Below are 16,129 nucleotides of genomic sequence, written 5' to 3' on the forward strand. Positions count from 1 at the left end.
TTGCCAGTGACATCTAATTTAAAAAAAAACAAAGAGGTTAAAAGAAAGACACGAACAGCAAAGTTATTGAAGAGCTGAAGTTTGGGGACTGCATTGAAGTCATCAAATCTGTCGGTAATGAAGCATGGATCTGTACTTAGATGAACATTGGCACTGCCTATGTTAGATAATGTTCCACAGCAGATTTGACACAGCAAATGAGCTAATATAGAGAATAGGAGGTCAGCTTTACAGTGGAGAAAGGATTGAGGGAATTGGAGCTGGAATAAGCTTTTAGCCCAGGTGAGTTCAGGGAACTTATAGGAGAGTTAAGAATCTAATATAAACTCCAGGTTAAAGGCTGGAAGGTATGTGAGAAATTTTTCTTAGAGAACTATGCTAAAGAAGAGAAGCAGCATGGTTTCAACTTTTTCTTGCACATCTTGGAAGCAAGGGTGAAGGAGACAGGAGAGAGCTGGTGGTAAGTTTATTTGTGCTTCTAATCTCATGGATTAATTTTAAATCAAGATGCAAGAATGGAAAAAAAACGTAAAGAACATTGGAGGACAAAATGAAGGGGCATAAAATGAGTCACATGGCCATGAAACTATGATGGACAGTGGTCAACTGGAAAAACCACAAAACGGCAAAATGCAAGAGGAGACTATTTGGTTTGAGAGCTGAACTTACACAGATTTTTACTTGGAGCAAATGAACTTACCCTCTCTTCTGCTCTGTTCTCATAGCTGTGCAATTTTTTTCTCTCAAGTACTTATCCAGTTCCCAAATGAATGTTGTAATTGAATCTGCTTCCCATTATTATCCATGCCAGCGCATTCAAGACCCTAGCCACTCATTGTGCAAAAATAAACCCTCAAACACTTATGAAAGGTAGGGGGAATGAACAGCCTCAGGCAAATTGAGCAGAGATGAAGATCCGGTTCGCTGTGACCACAACTGTCAGAGATTCCTAATGGTTCTTCCAATGCATTTGCTTCCATAACAATCATGTGTAAAATATAACAAATAGAAAAAATGAACTTCTCATAATTTTGTGATTCATTGTGTACATTTAAACCTGCATAAACTTACCCACTGGTACCTCCAAAATAATATCAGGTGTTTTGTCATAGCCTTTACTGCGCAGCTGATCTTCATCTGTAGAAGTAAAATTTGAAAATTACGTGAATATTGAATAAAATAAACATTTTGTAAATGCTCTAATTAATTGTAAAACATTGAGCTAAATATGAAAAAAAAATACAGATACATAAAAACAGAAACAAAATACCTTTACAAAATTCAGTCTTGGTTGCCATAAAAAATAAGTTTCTTGAATAAAATTCAAGACAGATACAAACAGCTTATTAAACTTTCAAAGCAATAGAGTCAAGTAATCTATATGGAAATGTGGGACATCACTTTGGCTGCTTCTTGCCTTCTTTACCCAGAGTTTGACTTGAAGTTTAAAACACAGCCAAGAAGACGGCAGTGTATGAAACTGAATGAATTTGCCTAATCTTGCAAGCATTTTTCTGATTGGCACAAATTTCTAATATCCACATTATCCACATAGCCAAACAAAATAAATAACTTGTATTTTATAAGGGTGCTCAAGGACATGAGGGATAAAAACAGGAAATCCATTCACAGATACCTTTATGTCCACCATTACACATCAAATATTTATTCAACAGTGGAACAAGCTAAAGCGTTGGCTTTTTAAAAACAAAAAAAAATTAACTTTCATATACAATTCTAAGAATGCAGAGGCATTAAAGTCTACATACTGTTTAAATACAAAAATATTTGTAACTGTCAATATGCTTTGTGGTTGCCCGGTCAGTAGAGTGTCCTTGCATCTAAGTGCCTCTGTTATTATTTCTGCAACACCTGATTTCTCCATTATATTTTGGCTGACCTGGTCATTCAATTCCAGACATGCCTTTCTGTCTTCACCCAACCTAAACTAATAGCTAAAACAAGTAACAGAGAAGGTTGTGTGGTCTCTCTTAACACCTACTGGGCTGTTGACATTGCGGTACAGCCTACTCTCCTTTTCGCATCACCTCTGATTAAAATTAATGGCCCATTCTACTGCTGGGTAGCCAATTTCCAATCCATTTATCAGTAGAAGACACCACTTTCATGGCCAATGTTCTGAAACTCTGACAGTTTTTCTGCCTTGTGAAAGAATTCCAAGGTCAATACAATTTCAAGACCAAATAAATTATAATCATTTAACATAATGGTTTCTGTGTTTTTAATCAGGCAAGTATTTAGTATTTGCCATTTTGGCATTGTTTCCAATGAATGTGCGGTTCATATGGTTTGATTGTTATGACACAGATTAACATTTGTGTTAAAATGCCATATTGATATCTTTCCTCTCTTCCACCCCCCACTATATTTTTTTGAGAAAATATTCTTTTCATTATTACACCTAAACATTTACAGTATTAAAACAATCATTTCCATGTTATTTCATTCATGAATAATCCATGAATATATGAACTACTACATTTATAAGCACTAGTACTTGTTTTTTTTTCAGAAATACCATATTGATCACAACTCTACACCAAACATAACCATGGTGTAATAGCACATTAATTTTAATTAAAACAAAAGTTACAGTATTGAGAAAAAGAAATCAGATTAAGATTTGAAGCTTTATTGAAATTTGTATTTAGTGGTCAGGTTAAGTACAGATCAAGCTTGTAATGCTCATATAAGGCATTACAAGTGTAAAACGTCTACTGCACCTGACTGGCAAACATAAACAAGTGATTTAATCCTCAAGTCGATTCACTAAAACATGGTATTACAAATTTAATTTCTTCTTTAAATATTCTATATTAACTACTGCAAATGAATGCAAAAGAAATAAAAGGCTCAATGAAGTATGATTCAGGAATGAACTTTGTGAGAGGAAGTAGGGAGCCATGGTAAATAGTTGTTTTCTTTAGCTTGCAGGGAGGCAATCAAAATGTTCCCAAGAGGTTAGTGGTGGGACCTGTTTTTGAATACAGATGCTCCTCTATTTACGATGGTCCGACATGATTTTTCAGTTACGATGGTCGTTATTGCTATATTTTATGATTAAAAATGATTTTTTTTCAGTGCGGAATAAAAGGTATTCAACATTTAATTATAAAATAGACATTGTTTTAGATAAATCTGCCCAGCTGTAGGCTATGGTAAGTGTTTTGAGCACGTTTAAGGTAGGCCAGGCTATGAGGATTGGTAGGTGCTGTACTGTATCTTTATTGACTTATATATTAATAACTTAAACACAGAAGTACTGAGAGTAAAATGACTAAATTTACACATTTGAAAGAGTGTTACACAGTATGGATGACAGTGAAAGACTGAAAGATAGTGATGCCAGGCTGATGAAATGCGCAAATGCATGGCAGGTGGACAGAGGCAAATAAAACCCAATGCAGTGAGATATTTGAGAGATATTTTGACAGGAAGAATGAGGAATAGCAACATGGATTAAATGATACTATTCTAAAGTTGGTGTATACATATCCAGATTGGGAAGGCAGTTAATAAGGTATTAACTTGGCTTCATAACTTGCTTTCTTTCGCACTCAGTTCCTATATTTATGTTGAAACCTCGTTCAATATTAGTTTCGCCACAGCTAAAGAATTACACCCAATAATATCCCCCCCCCACACAAAAAAACCCCACAATCTATGAAAAATTGTTTTAAGGTTGATGGTTTTCAGTTGGAATGGTACAATAGGAAGGGTAGGCTGAGATTTCTCCCAGTTGAGAAAAGATGTGAGAGGGAATGCACTGAAATAGATGTACATGGATAAACAGTGGAACATGTTTTCATTGGGCAGAGTACTCAAGGCCCAGAGAACACAGACAAAGTAATTGCTGGAAAGAGGAAAAACTAATGCATGCAGTGAGTCATTATAACTTGGTATATATTATCTGAAAGTATGGTGTTTTCAAATTCAATCGTAACTTTCAAAATAGAATTAAATACATATTTGGAAGAAACAGCAGGAAAACCGGTCTGGGATTGCTTTGCAAAGAGTCAGTGCAGATTTAATGGGGCAAAAGGCCTCCTTCTGTGCTCGAACAATTTTACACCAGTGCAAAACAATTCTATAAATTCTTTCTAACCTTGCATTACAGAATATGTCAACATTCCTCTCGATATCTAACTTTATGATACCATAACAAGAAATTACTATTTTATTCCCAGGTAATCTGAATAGAGAAACATTTTGGATTCCCTTGTGGACCAAGACCATCTGAAAACTATTCATTAACATCCCATACGAATTGTGATGCTGATTTAGCAAATAGACACAAATTAAATTGCACAGCAGAAATACAAGAAACTCAGCAGATCAGGCAACATCTGAGGAGAAAGAGGGAAATGCTTCATCAGAACAGAAGAAAAGTCACACCCTTAATGGATTTTTAAACATGGACAAAGTCAGGGAAGCAGAGGAGTGCAGGAAAAAAAAAATCCAAGAGTATGTGCTAAAGAGCATAGTAATAAAGCAAGAACAAAAATGGATTTATGGGGGCCATCATGATGATGAAATTAATGAACTCATGGTTGTAGCAGAATGCTGTAAGGTTCCTCATCGAAAGAGGTTCTGTTTTTGCAGAGCTTCAATGGAATTGTGTAGGAGGCCAAGGCCAGAAAATAAACAAATTAAAGCAGATAGAAGCAAGTCTGAGGGGAAAAAGTGCTATATAAAGAAGCAGTGCTATATATGTATTTTATTGAATAGTAGTGTTCATAGATGTTAGCAAAAATGCTGGTTTATCAGCTGATACTGCTTGCTGGTCACTAGAACAAGTAGCTGCTTTGTTGATTTTTTTTTGAAACAGTGAAACCTTTGTGCTTTTGGTATAGAATGAGTTAAATAAGTTATTTACAGTGGGGACAAATTCTGCCAGGTGGAGGAGGGTGGTGGTAGAGTTGACTGGTCAGGTCTTTGGTCCAGGAAGAAGTGCTTTCGAACCTTCTTTGTGGGGGATAGAGCTATAAAGGGATTGGACCTCCATCGTGAGGAGATGGAGGGCATGTGAGGTGTTGCGGATGTAGTGGGGAGGGATTGGACCAGGGGATAAAAGGTAGAGTCAAAGTAAGATGAAACTAGCTCGATGGGTCAGAAGCAGGCAGAAACAATGGGTCTGCCCAGATTGTTGGGTTTGAGTATGTTGGGTAGAAGGTAGAAATGGGCAACACGGGGGTGAGAGAGAATAAGGTTAGTTACTTCGGAGTTGCCTCATGCACTCTCTATGAGCTTGTCAACTTCATCCACTTCGCATCCAACTTCCACCCCAATCTCAAATTCACCTGCTCCATCTCCAATAACACTCTCCCCTTCTTGGATCTGTCTCCATCTTGGGAGACACACTTTCCATCGATATATACTACAAATCCTCCAACTTCCACAACTACCTGAAATATACTTCCTCACATCCTGTCCCCTGCAAGGATTCCCCTTCTCTCAATTTCCCTATCTCCATAGTATTTATTCCCAAGATGAGGTCTTCCAGTCCAGATCTTCTGAAATGTCTACATTCTTCCACAAATGTGGCTTTCCCTCAATCACTATCAACTCAGCCCTCACCCACATCTCCTCCATTTCCTGTTCATCTGCCCTGATGCCCTCTGGCCTGACATACAATAAACATAGAATCTCCCTCATCCTCACCTACTATCCCACCAGCCTCTGCATCCAACATTTTATACGCCAGAACTTCCACCACTTACTATAGATGTCATTTTCCTTGTATTTCCCAATTTCAAAATGTGTCATCTTCAAAGAAACATGAGCGACGATATTATGAATTACTACCTTATTAATCCAATAAACCAAACTTTGTACATGCAGCTTTAAGTAGCTTTAATTAATTGATAAAACAGATAAACATTTTGCATAACTTCACATTGAGATTTTCATAAGAATGAATAAACAAAGCAAACGGTATTAGAATATAATGATATTCAACTTTAAACAGATATATGAAGAAATAGACGAAATTAAGACAAAATAAGAATAAGCAGAATTAAGATCAATTCAAAGAAAAATATCTCGAGCTTATGTCCCCTACATAATTCTTCAAAGAATTAGATGCAAGCTCATGGTCTGCTCGGATATTATGACATAGTAATTATGCTAACACTACAAACAATATTTTTTCTTAAAGGGATAGGCACAAAATTAACTATGAATCAAAAACACAAGGTTTTCACCTTTACCTTCCAGCCCCCCTAATTATTATAATAGACATTAATGACTAATATATAATCATTACAATTACAGATACAAAAGTAAATATGGTAATATAAGATTTGAAATCCAAACTTTCTACTTCTCGTAAAAGACAGATTTTAGTAATAAGTCGATTTAAGTAACTAACCAGTTTTGGTTTTAATCCGCACTTGCTGAACAAAATCTTTTTTTTCCCCCGGAACTGTATCCACAATTTTCCCCAGCAACCAAGAATTTCTTCGTGCAGAATCATCCATGATAATTACATTGTTTCCGCATACAAAATTGCATTTAACTTTAGACCATTTTTGTCTTTCTTGTAATAATGAAAGATATTCTTTAATCCATCTTTTTCAAAATAAATCCGCAATAAACTGCACTTGTCGTCATTTGCATCTGGCATAAATATCTTCTTTCTAAAATTGACCCGGAGGCATTAAAGGTTTAGATTTAAGAAGTAGGAGATAATTCGGTGCAAGTGCCTCGATGTCATTTGAATTGACAGAAATTTTCGTTATAGCTTCGATCTCACACAATACTGTCTGAAGTTTGTCATTATTCAGTATTTGACCATTCAAAATGGAATTAAGAATTTTCTTAATTGATCTAATCATTCTTTCCTACACACCGCCATGATGTGATCCTATGGGTGAGTTAAATATCCAACTAATTTCTTTCTGAAGTAAGACATCATGAATTTGATGTTGATTCCAATTCTGAATTGCTTTCCATAACTCTAATTGAGCTCCTGTAAAGTTATATCCATTATCAGAATGGAATTCTTTTACTTGGCCACTTTTGGTGATAAAACTTCAAAGAACATTGATAAAAGTGTCTGTATCAAGTGATGATGCTATTTCAATATGAATTGCTCTTGTAGTGAAACAGGTAAAAATAGTTCCGTATCGTTTTTCAACACTTCTTCCTCGTTTTATTTGCAAAGGACCAAAATAATCAACTCCTATATATGTAAATGGGGGTTCGTCAAGTAAAACTCTGTCTTGTGGAAAATCTGCCATTTGTTGTTGTCCAGGTTTAGTATTTGCACGTCGACAATTAACACATTTGGATATAATTGTATAGATTAACATTGAAGCACCAAGTATTCAATATTTCGGGCATAATTCTGATAACACATGATTACAACCACCTTGATCTGTTTTCTCATGTATATATCCAACAATCAATTCAGAAATATGAAATTTCTTAACTAATAATAATTGGATGTTTCACTTCTTCTAGTATTATTGCTTTTTCCAATCTTCCTCCAACTCTTAACACATCATTTACAAGAATAGGATTTAGCTTGTAAACACGACTTTCCTTTGTAACATCCAGAATCTTCTTCAATTTTGATATCTCATTATCAAACGCCTTTTTCTGACAAAAATGTATTATTTCCAATTCAGCATTTGCCAATTCATCAACTATTAAGTAACAGCTCTTTTGAGACTTTGGATTCTCTTTCTTGATACAATGTAAAAACATAGTTTTTAATCTAAGAATCAATGCTACTGTCTTTTCAAACAAAACCACGAAGAATAATAACAAATTAATTAAATGATCGAATCATTCTCTTCAGATATTTGGATAGAATTCATATTAGTGTTTTGAATTTCTGGATCTTCCATTGAAAATTCTTTTAACTCTTCTGTATTTTGAGGCCATTCTTCTTGAGATTGCGAAAGAAATTGAGGACCGAACACCCAAGTGTTGACTCCTTTCAGAAATGATTGAACCTTTGATCCTCGTGAAGCCATGTCAGCTGGATTATCTACTGTTTTAACATACCTCCATTGATTAACATGCAAAACCTTCTCAATCTCATTAATTCTGTTAGTCACAAAGGTACAAAGCCTCATGGTTTTGTTATTAATGTATTTAAGCACTGATGTACTATCAGTCCAAAACAGAATCTGCTAACTCCATCTGTAATTCTCTTCTTAATACAGTGTTAATTTTGCTCACCATAGTAGTGGCAGTCAATTCCATTCAAGGTCTGGTGACTGGCTTTAATGGAGCCATTCTGTCTTTTCCCATTACAAATCCACAATCAAATACTACACGTAGTTTCTACTTTATGGATGTGTAACTCCATGATGAGGTAAATACTATTTTCTACCATCTTTATGTTCCAAGATATCTCCTGATACCTTTTGTACATAACTCTTGATTATCACGTCCAAAATAACATTGGTATATTCCAAATGAAAGGAGGAATTTCTCTTGAATTTTCTCTTCAAATTCAGCATACATTATTCTGCAATTATTTTATCTGGCATACAAATTACTCTTTTTTTCAAAGGTAATGCTGTACAGTAATGCTATACATGTTTAACAGAATTTGAAACTAAATCCAGAAACTGTTTATCCTCCTTTGAAGGTTCTTGAATATCTTTGAGACATACAGAGAAATCAATTTTAAATTGTTTTTCCCACAGATCATTAAGTTTGACAACTGAAATCCTTTTGACATTTACATTCGACGACTCCTGATCATTATTAATTTTTCCTCCTAATGGTCCATTAATTGTACATCCAAGCAACGTTCTCACGGCATAAGGCCAGTCATTTTGATTCCTTATTACTTATAGAGGTTTGAGAGCTTTTGGTATATCAAATCCAATTAACATCTCGATTTTAGCATCGATCTTAGGTAAGCAAACGTCTTTTAGATAATCCCATAGTTTGGTATCATCCTGACACGGAATATTCTCAATATTCACAGGCATAGTCTGCTGAGTATATACACATGGAAGATTGTAAAATTCATTACAATTCAATCCAGCAATCTGTAAACATGAAACTATGTTAGTTTAAATGTTCTTTTCATCATTCATTGGCTTCAACAAGGTTTGTGATCTTTTACCATGAAGATTAAGTTTATTCATTAATTCAACAATACAAAATGATGCGGTACTTCCTAGATTAAGAAATACATAGGTCTTCAGTATGAAGCTTCCTTTTTATTAGCTTTAACCTGTCACTGGTCCCAGTAAGACTGTTTGTCTGAACTGAAGCATTTTCTTTGACTGCGTCTTTAGTCTTGGATTCAGATTGTTTGACTTCTTTTTTACTTTACTTCATTGAGTATGCAGTAACTTGGGATGCTTTAAACTGCATATATCACAACTGAGTCACTTATTACAAGTTTTGCTGATGTGTCCTTTACACAAGCAACCAAAACAATTCCATTCTTTAAAAAGGTTAATTTTTCATCATACGAATTTTTCTCCAATCATGAACATTTTTCTAAAGCATGCATATCTTTGGAATACAAACACCTTTCCTGAACAGTCTGATCTTTTTCCATTGTTTCCTTGTTCTTTCTTGTGTTTGTATCTGACCCAGCAGTAACAAAGGTACTTCCCTTTGGTTTCTGTTGAGACGATGATTTAGACTTTACATATTTAGGAACTATTGAAGTATTCTTAATATTTTCAAATGCTGGTATGATGTAAACAAATACATGTCATTCCAAGAATTGTACAACATCCTCAAAAGTGGTGTCCCTTCCAGAAAGCATCTTAAGCTCTGCAACTTTGGCTCTGCACAATTCCCTCAGCTTATAAGGTAATTTATTGACAATAACTGACAAATTAGCAAGTAAATTCAGCTCTTGCAAATGTACACCACATCCCATTGTGTTACAACATCCTCTCGGAAAGAGTGCATAAGCTTGTAAAGCCTTTGCATCGTCTGATTTTATTACTGATCAAAACAGAATCTTGTCTTGTGGTCCCTTGCGATCTTATGTTCATTGACATAATGATGATGCAATAATTCTTTGCCCCTTTATATCCTTGTTCTGGATCCATACATTGGCAACTTTTGACCAACTCCTTCACCTGTCCTCCAGTATATTGCTCCAGCTAATACAGACGATCTTTAGTGTTTTTAGTATTACTTTCAATGTGATGTTCAAAAGATTTCATGAACATCAAATATTGTAATGGATCTCCTTTAAAAACTGGAATTTCCTTCTGAGGAAAACCATATGAAACTTGTAGCTGCACCAACATAGCAGAAATTTAATTTTGTTTTGGTAGGAGTGATATTATATTGTCTTGTCCACCATGGCTTGCGACTTGTCTTGTTGTGAGTGGAGCATAAAGAACTTGAACTGTGCCATCGGTATAGGACGATGAGTTGTAAGTGATGGCATTGGTGGAGATCCTTGGCTTGTCACTGATTATTCAGCAACACAAAGAGACATCAATGTTTTTTTCTTAAATTTTTTATTTTTCACACCATAAACCACATTGACCAAGATACATACATTTTCCTTTTCAAATATATAGTGTCATTTTCTACCCCCCTCCCTCCTCCCATCCCACCCTCCCTACCTCCCCCCATCCATTTAAAGTACAAAATCTAAGATACATTAAACCAGTCAAACAATGTTGTCATTCAATAAAATTAAACAAGAAATTCCACTGAGTCAGTTCTTTTCATTTCCTTCTCCTTTCGTTAATTTAGGTGGTAAATGTCCCCGGTAGGTTTTCTCTATTGTGTTTCATGTATGACTCCCATATTTGTTCAGATATTTCAATATTATTTCTTAAACTATATGTTATTTTTTCTAATGGAATACGTTTATTCATTTCTATATACCATTGTTGTATTCTCAAATTATCTTCCAATTTCCAGGTTGACATAATACATTTTTTTGCTACGGCTAGAGCTATCTTAACAAATCTTTTTTGTGCACCATCCAAATTAAGTCCAAAATCTCTAAGTTTTTTGGTATATTGTTTTCTGTAATTTTATTTAATATCTGGTTTAGATCTTCCCAAAATTTTTCTACTTTCTCACATGTCCAGATTGCATGAATTGTTGTTCCCATTTCTTTTTTACAACGAAAACATCTGTCAGATACTGTTGGGTCCCATTTATTTAACTTTTGAGGTGTAATGTATAGCCTGTGTATCCAGTTATATTGCATCATACTTAACCTCGTATTTATTGTATTTCTCATCGTTCCAGAGCATAACTTCTCCCATGTTTCCTTTTTTATCTTTATATTTAAATCTTGTTCCCATTTTTGTTTAGTTTTACCATTTGTTTCCTCGTTCTCCTTTTCTTGCAGTTTAATATACATATTTGTTATAAATCTTTTGATTATCATTGTATCTGTAATCACATATTCAAAGTTACTTCCCTCTGGTAACCTCAGACTGCTTCCTAATTTGTCCTTCAAGTAGGATCTCAATTGGTAATATGCCAGCACTGTATCTTGAGTTATATTATATTTATCTTTCATTTGTTCAAAGGATAATAATCTATTTCCTGAAAAACAATTTTCTATTCTTTTGATCCCTTTTTTCTCCCATTCTCTAAAGTAAAGGTTATCTATTGTAAAAGGGAGTAACTGATTTTGCATCATTATTAGTTTTGGTAATTGGTAATTTGTTTTATTCCTTTCTACATGAATCTTCTTCCAAATATTGAGCAGATGATGTAATACTGGAGAACTCCTACGTTGCACCAATTTTTCATCCCATTTATATATGTGTTCAGGTATCTTTTCCCTTATTTTATCTAGTTCTAATCTAGTCCAATCTGGCTTTTCCCTTGTTTGGTAAAAATCTGATAGGTATCTTAATTGTGCGGCTCTATAATAATTTTTAAAGTTTGGCAGTTGTAAGCCTCCTTGTTTATACCATTCTGTTAATTTATCTAGTGCTATCCTTGGTTTCCCCCCTTTCCATAAAAATTTCCTTATTATTTTCTTTAACTCCTTGAAGAATTTCTCTGTCAAGTGTATTGGTAATGCCTGAAATAGGTATAATATCCTTGGGAAAATGTTCATTTTAATACAGTTTATCCTTCCTATTAGTGTTAATGGTAAATCTTTCCAATGCTCTAAATTGCCCTGTAATTTTTTCATTAGTGGATAATAATTGAGTTTATATAGATGGCCGAGATTTTTATTTATTTGTATACCTAGGTATCTTATTGCTTGCATTTGCCATCTGAATGGTGATTCCTTCTTAAATTTTGAGAAATCCGCATTATTCATTGGCATTGCTTCACTTTTATTTACGTTAATCTTGTAACCCGACACTTCTCCATATTCCTTCAATTTCTTATATAATTCTTTTATTGATAGTTCTGGTTCTGTTAAGTATACTATAACATCAACCGCAAATAAACTGATTTTATATTCCTTGTCTTTTATTTTTATCCCTTTTATATTATTATCTGTTCTTATCAATTCTGCTAGTGGTTCTATAGCTAACGCGAACAATAAGGGTGATAGTGGGCATCCCTGCCTTGTTGATCTGCTTAAGTTAAATTGCTTTGATATATATCCATTTAATGTCACTTTCGCCAATGGCCCCTTATATAATTCTTTAATCCAATGAATATACTTCTCTGGTAAACTGAATTTTTGCAATACTTTGAATAAATAATTCCATTCTACTCTGTCAAAGGCCTTCTCTGCATCTAAAGCAACAGCTACTGTTGGCGCTTTACTCCCTTCTACTGCATGAATTAAGTTAATAAATTTACAAATATTGTCTGTTGTGTGTCTTTTTTTAATAAATCCAGTTTGGTCTAGATTTACCATTTTAGGTACATAATCTGCTAATCTGTTTGCTAATAGTTTAGCTATTATCTTATAATCTGTGTTAAGAAATTATATTGGTCTATATGATGCTGGTGCGAGTGGATCTTTCCCTTGCTTTGGTATTACTGTAATTATTGCTGTTATACATGAATCTGGTAAGCTTTGTGTTTTGTCAATCTGGTTGATTACTTCCAGGAGGGGAGGAATTAATAAATCTTTAAATGTTTTATAGAATTCTATTGGGAATCCATCCTCTCCTGGTGTTTTATTATTTGGTAGTTTTTTTATTATCTCTTGTATTTCTACTATTTCAAATGGTTCTGTTAATTTATTTTGTTCCTCTATTTGTAATTTTGGTAGTTCAATGTTAGTTAAAAATTCATCTATTTTCCCTTCTTTCCCTTCATTTTCAGTTTGGTATAATTGTTCATAGAATTCTCTAAAGTTTTCATTGATCTCCATTGGATTATATGTGATTTGTTTGTCTTTTTTCCTTGATGCCAATACCATTTTCCTAGCTTGTTCTGTCTTAAGCTGCCATGCTAGAATTTTGTGCGTTTTTTCCCCTAGTTCATAATATTTTTGTTTTGTCTTCATTATGTTCTTCTCCACCTTATATGTTTGTAGTGTTTCATATTTTATTTTTTTATCTGCCAATATTCTTTTAGTTGTATCTTCCTTCATTGCTAATTCTTTTTCTATATTTACTATTTCCCTTTCCAACTACTCTGTTTCCTGATTATAGTCCTTCTTCACCTTGGTTACATAACTTATTATTTGCCCTCTAATGAACGCTTTCATTGCATCCCATAGTATAAACTTATCTTTCACTGATTCCGTATTTATTTCAAAGTACATTTTAATTTGTCTTTCAATTAATTCTCTAAAATCCTGCCTTTTAAGTAGCATGGAGTTTAATCTCCATCTATACATTCTTGGAAGGATGTCCTCTAACTCTATTGTCAATATCAAGGGTGAATGGTCCGATAATATTCTAGCTTTATATTCTGTTTTTCTTACTCTATCTTGCATACGAGCTGATAACAGAAATAGGTCTATTCTTGAGTATTTTATGTCTACCCGAATAATATGAATATTCCTTTTCCTTTGGGTGTTGTTTCCTCCATATATCCAAAAGTTGCATTTCTTGCATTGATTTAATTATAAATTTGGTTACTTTGTTCTTTCTGTTAAATTTTTTTCCCAGTTTTATCCATATTTGAATCCAAATTAAGGTTGAAATCGCCTCCTATTAATATGTTCCCTTGTGTATCTGCTATCTTCAAAAAATATCTTGCATAAACTTTTGATCTTCTTCGTTAGGTGAATATACATTGAGTAGATTCCAAAACTCCGAATATATCTGACATTTTATCATTACATATCTCCCTGCTGGATCTATTATTTCCTCTTCTATTTTAATTGGTACATTTTTACTGATTAATATAGCTACTCCTCTTGCTTTAGAATTATACGACGTTGCTGTTACATGTCCTACCCAATCTCTCTTTAATTTCTTGTGCTCCAATTCAGTTAAATGTGTTTCTTGCACAAATGCTATATCAATTTTTTATTTTTTCAGTAATTTTAGCAGTTTCTTCCTTTTGATTTGGTTATGTATTCCGTTAATATTTATAGTCATATAGTTCAACGTAGCTATTTCATATTTTGTTTATCTTCCCTTTCCGTTTCTCCATCATCACCTTTCCTTCTTATCCATTTCTGCTTTCTTGTTTTGAACACTTTATAAGACAACATTTCTAAAACATCAAACATTTTCCTTATTCTCCTATTTAAAACTTCTTTAACCCTATTCTCCCCTCCCCCTCCTGAGTTGCCCTTTATCCCTTGTTGAGGAACCACATCTCCCCTCTCCATTTGGATTTGCGAATTCACGCGCAAACGTCAACTGGTTTTGCAGTGACTGTAACTCCTCCCCACCCAGCACCCCCCCCGGAAAAGATTTCAATTTTCATATATAACAAAGGTCACTCTTTTAATTCCCTCCTTATTCCCTCTATTCCCTTTTATTCCCTTATTAATTCTTATCTATATATATTTTCCTCTAAATACAGATACATTCAAGTATACACACATATACATATATATATATAAAAAAAAATACATATAGTTCGTGGTCATTTTTACTCTCATTACATGTCTTCATCTCTCTGCTTGTTTTGTAGTTGTTCTGCAAATTTTCGTGCCTCCTCTGGATCCGAGAATAGTCTGTTTTGTTGCCCTGGAATAACTATTTTAAGTACCGCTGGGTACTTTAACATAAATTTATATCCTTTTTTCCATAAGATGCTGTATTGAACTCCTTCCTCTTCTTCAGGAGTTCAAAACTTACGTCTGAATAGAAAATTTTTTTTTGACCTTTGTATTCCAGTGGCTTTTTGTCTTCTCTTATTTTCTTCATTGCTTTCTCCAATATATTTTCTCTTGTTGTATATCTTAAAAATTTTACTAAAATGGATCTTGGTTTTTGCTGCAGTTGTGGTTTCGGGGCTAATATTCTATGTGCCCTCTCTATTTCCATTTCTTCCTGTAATTCTGGGCTTCCTCGGACCCTGGGGATCCAATCTTTTATAAATTCTCTCATATTCTTGCCTTCTTCATCTTCCTTAAGGCCCAATATCTTTATATTATTTCTTCTATTATAGTTTTCCATTATATCTATCTTCTGAGCTAACAGCTCATGTGGCTCTTTAACTTTTTTATGTGACTCTTCTAATTTCTCTTTTAAGTCCTCTACTTCCATTTCTACGATTATTTCTCGTTTTTCCACATTATCCACTCTTTTTCCTATATCTGATATGACCATTTCTATTTTATTCATTTTTTCTTCTGCATTCTTAATTCTTCTTTTTATCTCATTAAATTCTTGTAATTGCCATTTTTTCACTGATTCCATATATTCTTTAAAAAAAGATATATCCATTGTCTTGCCTTTCTCTTCTTCTTCCATTTCTTTCTGTTCTTCTTCTTCTTCCTCTGGGTTGACCATCTGTTGTTTCCTTGTTTTCTTTTTACCCTCTTCTTTCTTGTTGTCGTTATTTTCCATGTTCTGCACCTGCTGCTGTGTTGCAGGTGTCTCTCTCAGCTGTGGAGATCGACTCCGCAGCTGTTCCCCCCTCCCGTCAGTGTGTTTTTTTTCATGTGCATCGCGCATGCGCGAGGAGTCGCGCATGCGCAGTTGCACACTTTTACTCGGCTCTGCGAGCCATTTTTGTAGTCCCGAGCCCGGGACTTCCACTGATCTGAGGGAGCAGGCTTCTCTCTCCGCGGCGGGTCACCTCGGACAGGTAA

At 34.3% G+C, this 16,129-nt stretch overlaps 1 protein-coding gene across 5 annotated transcripts in view; it reads right to left on the reverse strand.

Moving 5' to 3' along the window:
* Positions 1-16,129, reverse strand: part of cdin1 (CDAN1 interacting nuclease 1) — a 217,450-nt gene that overhangs the window by 80,428 nt on the left and 120,893 nt on the right. For all 5 annotated transcript variants that reach the window (XR_011351217.1, XM_069916648.1, XM_069916651.1 and 2 more), the window contains one exon: positions 1,072-1,137. Coding sequence is in view for 4 of the 5 variants with exons in the window: in XM_069916648.1 (XP_069772749.1) it covers positions 1,072-1,137 (66 nt within the window). In the remaining variant the exon portion in view is untranslated. The remainder of the gene's footprint in view (positions 1-1,071; positions 1,138-16,129) is intronic.

The sequence above is a fragment of the Narcine bancroftii genome, chromosome 2, assembly GCF_036971445.1.
Source record: "Narcine bancroftii isolate sNarBan1 chromosome 2, sNarBan1.hap1, whole genome shotgun sequence".
In the NCBI taxonomy this organism is placed as follows: domain Eukaryota; kingdom Metazoa; phylum Chordata; class Chondrichthyes; order Torpediniformes; family Narcinidae; genus Narcine; species Narcine bancroftii.